The sequence below is a fragment of the Olea europaea genome, unplaced genomic scaffold (assembly GCF_002742605.1).
Source record: "Olea europaea var. sylvestris unplaced genomic scaffold, O_europaea_v1 scaffold364, whole genome shotgun sequence".
NCBI lineage: Eukaryota > Viridiplantae > Streptophyta > Magnoliopsida > Lamiales > Oleaceae > Olea > Olea europaea.
Genome location: NW_019255650.1, coordinates 193535 through 203190, shown reverse-complemented (window position 1 = coordinate 203190; position 9656 = coordinate 193535). Strand labels below are relative to the sequence as shown.

General features: G+C 34.5%; 1 protein-coding gene and 1 pseudogene across 1 annotated transcript; one reads left to right on the top strand and one right to left on the bottom strand.

Annotated features, from left to right (window-relative positions):
• Nucleotides 1–470: 470 nt before the first annotated feature.
• On the top strand, nucleotides 471–2113 carry LOC111386647 (annotated as a pseudogene).
• A 115-nt stretch (nucleotides 2114–2228) lies between these two features.
• On the bottom strand, nucleotides 2229–8196 carry LOC111386654 (AT-hook motif nuclear-localized protein 9-like). The gene is made up of 6 exons (XM_023011116.1): nucleotides 8066–8196; nucleotides 7606–7935; nucleotides 5676–5743; nucleotides 5423–5554; nucleotides 2948–3109; nucleotides 2229–2749 (listed from the first exon to the last, which is right to left on the bottom strand). The coding sequence occupies exons 2-6, from the start codon at nucleotides 7919–7921 to the stop codon at nucleotides 2366–2368; spliced, it is 1062 nt and encodes a 353-aa protein (XP_022866884.1). The 5' UTR covers nucleotides 7922–7935; nucleotides 8066–8196; the 3' UTR covers nucleotides 2229–2365.
• Nucleotides 8197–9656: the final 1460 nt, after the last annotated feature.

The following is a 9656-nucleotide window of genomic DNA, read 5'->3' as shown; positions in this document are numbered from 1 at the left end:
ACAGATAGTTGCTGAAGTTGTCTACAGAAAATTCTCTCTCTCAACCTCACTTTCTCTTAACTACAGAATGTGTTCCCCCACATTCTTACGTTCTCAGACTTGCTCACATTCTTAGGCTCTCAGCCCTCTATCCTATTTATAGGCATAGGAATGTAGAGATTTACAAGAAAATACATCTAATATTCAGCTACAACAACTACCAGAAAATTAGTTAGAACCAAAGGCTCCTAACTGATTTTCTAACTCACTAACTAATCCAACTAATGAGTTTAATAACCGAATCAAGAATCAAAATTTTCTCTAGACCCTTCTCTCTCTCTCTCTCTCTCTCTCTCTCTCTCTCTCTCTCTCTCTCTCTCTCTCTCGTTAATTAAAACCGTGAAAAGTGATGCACTTCAACTAAAAAATAAAAACAAAAAGTTGAGCTTAATGTCAAGAAGAAAATGAAAATGTTGTGGATAGAAGTGCAAATGCAGGTTTACTTTGAGGACAGTTCATGCAATTTATCCTTTTTAATTCAAAGATCTTATTAGGTAAATTCAAACAAAATTTCAACTACTGAGTGCTTTTAAGTTACATTTGGTCCACGAGACTAGTTCGTATAAAGAATTTATAAAATCACGGAATGTTAAAAAATTATCTGGATAAAGTTTATTGGGAAGAAAATAAAAGTTTGTGATTACTCATTTTGTGCAGGCAATCTACGTATTGTCAAATCCAGATGGAAATATGAAGCTTTATCAATTTGTAATGATATTTGGTTGCCTAATGTTGATTTTAGCTCAAATCCAATCTTTTCACTCCTTAAGGCATATCAATTGGTTCTTTAGTACCATGCCTTGCCTACAGCGCCTGTGCCACTGCTGGATCCATCTACATTGGTATCTCACATCAATAACCCAATATTTGTTACTTAGAATTAGATATAATCATGAAATTTTGTTGACATTCTTCTAAAATATATCAGGAAGTTCGTCTAAGGGGCCAAAGAAAGATTATTCTCTTAGCAACGAGGATGATATTCGAATTTTTGGCATTTTTAATGCATTGGCCATAATTGCTACCACATTTGGAAATGGGATTATTCCAGAAATTCAGGTTTTCCATTCACCAATTGTGGATTTTACTGTCACCTAGATTGGTGTTAATCATAACCGTTGATAAAATATCATTTTTCTATGTAAATTCCTATTCCGATGAACTGAAAAGATTTTATTATACTGTAGGCAGCATTGGCTCCACGGTTAAGGGGAAGATGTTCAAGGGATTATGTGTTTGCTATGGTGTAGTGGCAGTGTGTAGTGACAATTACTTTCTTCAGTGTAGCCATTTCTGGGTATTGGGCATTTGGCAATCAAGCTGATGGCCTAATTCTCACCAATTTCATGGATGATGGCAAACCTTTAGTGCCAAAATAGTTTATTCTCATGACCAATGCTTTCACTATTCTCCAGCTATCAATTGTTGCTGTGGCAAGTACCTTGCATAAACACGAACAATGCTACATGTACATACAAATTGCATAGATAAGTTTACAGAATGCCACATGGGAATGTTTCACTGGATTTTGGACAAAAAAACAAAGTTAAAACAGCCAATCAGGTGCTGAAAAATGTTTGTGCAATTTATCTACAGGTATCATCTATGCATCAACATGAACACTACATCTAGAATTTTCCTATATTTTTGTTTACATCAATTGTGTTTGGTGCAGGTCTACTTGCAGCCCACAAATGAGGTGCTCGAACGAACGTTTGCAGACCCTAAAAGTGGCGAATTCTCACTGCGTAATGTTGTGCCAAGAGTGATATCGAGGTCACTCTTGGTCATTATAGCAACAACTATTTCAGCCATGTTTCCATTTTTCGGTGACATCAATGCAGTGATTGGGGCTTTTGGTTTTATACCACTAGATTTCGTCCTTTTTTGTTTTTTCGTCAACCTAACATTTAAACCATCTAAGAAGGGTCTTCTTTTCTGGTTAAATGTCACAGTAGCCGTGGTTTTTGTCACATTAGGAGTCATAGTTGCAGTTGCTGCAGCGAGACAAATAAGTCTTGATGCAAAAACATACCGATTATTTGCTAATGTATGATCGTACGGGGCACTTTTATACAGCGTTATATGATAAAATTGTAACAATTTTCTTATTTCATCACCATTCGAGTGTAGTCATTCAATTCAATATACCAAACATTCCATATAAGTTCAATTCAAGGCATAAAGACAAACGATAAAAACACCATCTGGCATGAAAATGTAGCCAATATTTGCAGCTCAAGAAGCTAATGAAGAAAACTCCTAATTCACTAGTCTACTACCAAATCTTTAAATGTGAAGAAAGATAAGACTGCTCTTGGAGTTCTTACAAAGATGGTGGAAGGGGGATGTAAGGAGATGGCAGGCGTGGGAGTTGTTCATGTGGAGAGACTATTTGTGCAAGAGTAGAACCAGCATCAACGTCTGACATAACATGTTCTGAGGCTAGCTCAGAGGGTCTTGTGGAATTCCAATCAAAAGGCTGAATTGAAGTATGATTTGGGTCGCGACCGTTGATGATGTTATGTGCTGCATCACTTGTTGGAGCCGTGGCCGGAGTAGTTGTGATATGGTTCTCTTCAGAAACGAATAATTTGTTTCCTTTAGGTAACGTTGTTGCTGCTACACCATTATTAGGCCTTGGAGGTTCAATGAGATACCTACGCTTCATTTTCTCCCCCATGTTTTGCTTGAAAGCTGCTATTACGAGCTATAAAAATGAAGAGACAAAACCTTCACATAAATCTCAAACTGGGAAATCAAAGTCAAATTACATAAATCTTAAACAGAATCATCAAAACGTAATTGCACAAAAGTATTGTTTCATAAAAGTTCTATTAGCACATTATTAGGGCCAACAAAAAACCAAAATTAACAAGTGAAATTCTTTGTGACAAGTGAAGCTTACTTGAGTTGGCCCAGCTGCGATTAGTAGACCTGCTACACGGCCACCAAAAAGACGCCCTTCAGGAGTAGCTAACTGAACACTCAAAAGGGCAACTTTGCGGCGCACACCCCCCATTTCATTATATGCATATGATCCTGTTAGAGTTTCAATCTCGAATTGACCCTGAAAGAAAAGAAGAATGAGATATAAATAGAAATTAATGCGAACCCTTCGTGAAATATGTGAAAAGGTAACATGCAGAATAAGTAAAGAGATTATGCTGCCATTCAGACGCTCTTTCATTGCTACTTACTGGTCATAGATACATAGCAGTAGCATCCACAGATCATTAGTCGCTTAAACAACAAGATCTTAATTTGTTCTATCATATTTATTCTCACGGGTTTTAAAAAATAAGGACTATATGACTATTTCCTCCAAAATATGTTATCTGTCATAACTGCTTCTTGAGCTCTTTCAGGGTAAGAAGGAATAGAGAAAAAGTTTTGAGCCAATGGCCAAGCTCCAAGTGATACGTAATACCCAATACTCCCAACAATGGATTCAATTCCATACTAATCTGTAAGTGGTAATAAAGGCTTGGTGGTTTTCCAGCTCTTTGAAGAACTAGAGCACTTTGCTCAAGAGAAACAAGTTATCCAACTTATCTATCCAGCTTTTTCCTCTTAAAACCCAAGCATGATAAATGAATGTGATGACTAATTCTCCCTTGTGCCGAAAAAAAGAAAAGAAAAAAAGACCGAACAATTAGAATTAACAGATCTCTTTTAATTTTTGAGTCTCCAAGGGCCATAAAAACACTGGATTCTGAGTGGTGAGTTCATCTTGTGTTTATTATGTGCAGTATTTGTGGCCTTTTCTATATAAAAACTGCTTTGATATTAGGGCTAAACAATTCTAGTAAAAAGATCCTTGACAAGTTAATGACATCTTTTGGTTTCAAGACCAACAAGCTCATAAGAGGTTCAAAGATGCTTTTCATTTCAACTGTACTCTCATTCAGAAATAGGGAAAATCAGCTGAGAAAAATGGTCCTTCACAGCATGAAGACAACTTCTGGCTCCAAGAAGAACAAGTTGGTCCATGAAAACTTTTGATTTTTATAGTGAACATTTGAATCAAAAACTACTAAAAATAAAATAAAAACTCATGACATATAAAACCAAAAAGCAAGAATTGCATCTCTTTTGAATGGAAGCCTCTTCAAGTCAGCCACGCACTTTTCTACCTCTATTGCAGTGTCAGTCAATAGCATCGTGGTCATCTTGAACATATTTTCAGTTTCACTATCTGCCTCATAAATCTCTCCCACTTTGTTCTACAATAAGATTCTCAAATTGCTTCTTAGAGGGCAACAAAACAATCTTCTTACCATATCACCAAAATATGTATGTTATCTCTCCCTATGTAAGTGGCATCTAAATCATAGCACCATGTTCACAGAAAAATTACTTGACAATTATTCATTTCTACCACATCAATATGACCACATCTTTTTAGTGCTTTTAATTAGAAAGTGAAATTTTGCATACCCCAACCTTTGTACACTTTTATAATCCACACAAGCTTGTGCTGTAATGAGTGTTTTTTCGGTTTTCAAGTTTAAAGCTTTCGTTAATGATTTGAACACCATATTCTCAGTGTCACTCAATCTATCATGCTCTTGCATAATTTGTTGATGGTGCATCAAGTTCTAAAAATCTTGTCAAGATTCAAATTGGATATGTCAATTGAAGATTAATAAACTCATCATATAATGAAAGCAATGTGCTTCATTACATATCCTGCTTAGATCTTCGATAAGTCCATGATAAAACTTGTTTCTTACTTCATCCAACAATGGGGGGTCATGTTTCTAAAGAAGGATGTTATTATGATGAAGTATTGGAAATTGGAACACTTTATCATGCCAAAGTAGATTATTGCCCATAGGTAAACCAATACCAATTTGGTGCACCAGCAGAAAAGATTTTGTAAGCAAGAGAAAAGCTTAGAAGCTTAAGATTTTCAATAAAATATCCTAAAAATAAAGAAAACTAGTACCCTACTTTTAATAGAACTGAAAATCCCATCAATAAAACTAATAAAACTAATAAAAGGAATACATTATAGTTGCTAGCATAAATCACCAAAATCGACCTTATCAAAAATAGAGAGACAGTGGCTTGTCTGTGGAAATTATATCCTCATATATAATGGGAATTAGAGGGTCCTCATCGGATGAATTTGTAATACACATTACATAGCAGGTAAATGAAAAGGGGGGAAAAACTTTGGGGCAAGTGAAATAAAAGAGATAACCTTCTTAGAGAATGAAGCAAACTCAAATCCGTGATGCTTCTGTGTGGCTACACAGATGAAATATACATAGCTGGAATAAAGAGCCCTTGGTAATTTTATAGGGCCCAAGTTAATCAGCAGTAACATAACGTCAAAAGATAAATAGCAAAAATAAATGTATATATAGTATCATACCTCATATCTTATGATGCCATCAAAAGAACTAGAATGACAAATTTCTGCAATGGAGACAGTGCCAGAAGCTGAAATAATGAAAGTTGATGCAGAAGTCCTTTGAGAAAATGACCACATATGTTGAGAGATATTCTGCAGAATAAAAGACGGTGTTTCTTTGTGACAATTACTAGTGAAAAAATGCGCAAACGGATGAAAAAGATACTTTCACAAGTGAGGATGGTAATAAGCTCTTGGTTCTGAGAAACTTTACCTCGCCTGTTTGAAGAGTAACCACATGAGGAATGAAGTCACTTCCAGCAGTGTCCACAGCTTCCCCTCCTTCATTAAAAAAAGGGTGAGAATGTGAGACGGCAACTCCTAATTAACAATCTTTGAAAGTGCTGGTTTGAAAGCACAATAATCCAAAGCCTGTTTAATGTGTTTTTGTGTTATTGAGTTTCAGGTTGTCCAGTTTACAAAACTTCACATTTTCACATTATAACACCATAATCAACAAAAAATAATGGTCTAGGAGAATTGTGTGTTAGAATTAAAAAGTATTGTATTGTCGTGCTATTTAGACTGTCTAGGTACATAAATATCTGTGAAAGACTAACTGAAACCAAGTCATCTTCAACTAAGTTCACGATTTGAATTTCTTCATTGATCATAAAAACCATAGAAACAGAATTGGCAAAGATGATAATTATTCAGAAAAGTTCTGCTTTTTCCTTTTGTTGAAACAAGAATTCGTTTGACAAAGAGATCACATTAAATCTAAAAATTTCAGAATGTTAAAGTTGATGCAAGTTGGATGAGGATTGTATTTGCAATTAAGAGAAAGCATTGACTCGATGATAGGTAGAATGTCTTCAGCAATTTTCATTCTCGAGTATTAGAAGGATAACGAATTCAAAATAATATACACTGAAAAAATAATGATGTGTCATGTACTCAAAAAAGGGCTGATTTCCTTTTCACCATCATTGTAATCTCCATCAGCATATGAAACAATAATCTTCATGAATAAGCCACTTTAGCACAACAAATGCACAGAAGAAAAAAATTTCCCATACAGTTCACCACACTATTGATAACTCAGTGCGCCCCTACCCTACTCAAGATTGGCATTTTCCTGATTGTTGGCATATTTAAAATGTCACTTACGGATGTTTTATATGCAATCAAATGTTTTTATATGAATTAAAACTTTACAAGAATGATGTGACATGTAATATGTAATCATTTTTATAAAATCCCAATAACTTTTTGGAATTAATCTATTACACAGAATTATGAAAATCTATCTGAAAAAGTAAATAATTAACCAATCTATACGTGCATCCTAGAAACAAACATCTAAATAATAACACAATCGAAAAAACCCCAAAAAGCAGCTATTCGCAGCCAAGTCATAATAACTGCAAATAATCTTCATGAGTAAGCCACTTTTGCACAAGAAATGCATGGAAGTTCTTCCAATGTAGTTCATCCCTCGTGTCCCCAACTGTGCTCAAGATTGGTATTTTTCACCGCTTGTGTGTGTACTTAAAAAGACACTTATGGAAGTTCTTCCAATGTAGTTCATCACTCTATCGAAAATTCCCCATGCCCCTACCATGCTCAAGATTGGTAATTTTCAATGCTTGTGTGCGTACTTAAAAAGACACTTGTGGAGTTCTTCCAATGCCGTTCATCATTCTATCGAAAATTCCCCATGCCCCTACCGTACTCAAGATTGGTGTTTTTCACCGCTTGTGCTCGTACTTAAAAAGACACTTATGGAAGTTCTTCCAATGCCATTCATCACTCTATCGAAAATTCCCCATGCTCCTACCGTACTCAAGATTGGCATTTTTCACTATTTGTCTATGTATTTAAAAAAGACACTGATAGACGCTTTATGCAAAATTATCGTTGCATATTATCATCAGCATTGTCTATGGTAGTCAATGTCAATAAACAAACAAATGAAAAATAATCAAATAAAATACAATGAAAAGCCAATTAAAGAAACATTTTAGACAATAAAAGTCACAAGGTATTAATCAAAAAAAAAAAAATTACCAATTTTATTGCACAGTACAATTCATAACCAATTAATAAAAATAATACTGACAATAGCAAATCACAAATTTATGTCCATGCATGTTTCCAAAGGTGAAAATTATATTAAATTGATCAATTAGATTAAAATTTACCTAAAGAAGCCGCCAATGTTTGCCACTTGCCGGAACCCTTGGGACGGCCCCTACCCCGTTTTGGAGGGGCAGAAGACTCCGGTGAAATCAAGAATTCTTGCTTCAATTCCGGTAGCTGCTTTTTGGGCCTTCCTCTTTTTCTTTTGGCCGGTAAGTCCACTTCTGAACCGCCTGTAACACTCATCGCCGACTCCCCCGGTTCTCCATTGCCACCATTGTTCAAATATTCCTCCGTTCCAATGGCCGTAACCGCCACCTGCTCTGCCGTCCCTGCCATCACACGTGTCAAAATGCTATGATTGTTTTGTTCTTCCATGAGAATGCCGCAATCTGAAAAATAAGAAAATTCAACCGGTTAATAAAAAAATTGGGCAAAAATCAAAACTGTATAATCGAGAAGCCATGCATGCATATATAGACAGATATATCTCTTTAAGTCTACGAAAAGAAGATCGTTTACCACCGAAGGCGAGAGATTTATTATTATTATTTTTTTTCAGAAAACTATTTTTTGGTTTTGCCGAAGAAGAAAATAGGAAGATTTAGAGGTTTTAGAACTGAAATTCTAGTCTAACATAATAATGGCTAAAACGGCTGTAGGTACGTGTTTTATGAGGGGGGAGTCACCTGATATTCCAAAATGCCCCCTCAGAATCTTTATTATTTTCCTCATTTTTAGGTGGACAGTTATATACGTGCCCATGGTAAAGTCGTCCATTCAAATTACTACATCTCAAATAAATAATGTTCTTCAAAATTATTTTTTTATGTTATTAATTAAGTGGACGATTTTATATACACACGTGATAGAATTGTTTATTCAAATCATGCAAGGACGGATACATGATTGGATTCAAGATCGGGCTACAAAATTTCAAACCAAACTACTATACGAAAAAAAAAAATTTACACATAAAAAATTGATTTTTTTATAAAAATAAATAAATAAATAATACCTTAAAAAAAAGCTCTTGGACCTGAGTGAGAGGTGGCCTATAGCCCTGCCCAACCCCCCCTCCATCCGTCTCTGAAATCACAATATGTTTTAAGTGAACAATTCTACTACACGTAGATATATGGCGTCTACACAAGTTTTTTCTGGAACCAAGGATATTAGGTTTTAAAATGGACTAATTAGGTTTTTTTTTTTTAATTATCTTTCAAGATTTAAAAACAAAATAAAGAAGGAAAATATGAACTACAAATAAAATACAATATTAAATAGAATATTTCATTTTCCGCAAAATAAATGGAAATGAAATCATGTATAATTCTTTTAACTATAAAAATCATTGTCAATATTGTATTTAATTAGTCCTGTATAGTCTCAATTGAAGTATTTTTATAAATAAAATAATATTCATCCAGTCATAGATAAACATAGTTCTGCACACAATCTGCACATGTATTGGGTGTAACATAATTACTACTAATAATATTTGAAGAATTATTGTTTATATAGCATTTTCTTCTATTTTCCCAATTTCATTTCGACAAAAATCAAAATATGATCGAAAGAAAAAATCTCTACTTGAGAAGTACCCATTGTCGCCTATAGTGGTTATGGACTCCATCAATGATAAATAACATCCACTTATAGAAAAAAGAAATAAAAAAAATAAGGATTTGAATTCGAGTGAAACTCGAACAACGAATGTTGCCATTTCAAGTCATGCACTATAGAAATTATCTAGCCTTGATAATGTGGCAGCTTTGTGATTCACAACATTCCATGTTATCCTCTCAACAAGGTCGACCTTTACAAGAGTACTACTTAAATGACAACTTAAATGACAACCGTTTTTGTATTACCCAAAAAATAATAATAATAATAATAATAAATAAAAATAAGGGAAGCTAGAGAGAGAGGTAATATGTATTTTGTTGCTGAGTTTTCTTTTCGTGTTTGATAGATTATGTTGAAAAGATGAACCAAAGAATCAAATGAGAAAAAATCCACTACCCAAGCGAAAGTTATCTAGAGCAAAAAAATGTAGCAACCATCTCTGTTTCACCTGTTTCTTGCTTCAAAAACCATACTTTTTCTTCTA

Coding starts and splice junctions, on each gene's coding strand:
- LOC111386654 (XM_023011116.1), bottom strand. CDS start 7,921: ATGGAAGAACAAAACAATCATAGCATTTTGACACGTGTGATGGCAGGG. Junction 5,744..7,605: donor AACATTGGCGGCTTCTTTAG/GTAAATTTTAAT, acceptor TTTTTAATGAAG/GAGGGGAAGCTGTGGACACT. Junction 2,750..2,947: donor TCGCAGCTGGGCCAACTCAA/GTAAGCTTCACT, acceptor TCATTTTTATAG/CTCGTAATAGCAGCTTTCAA.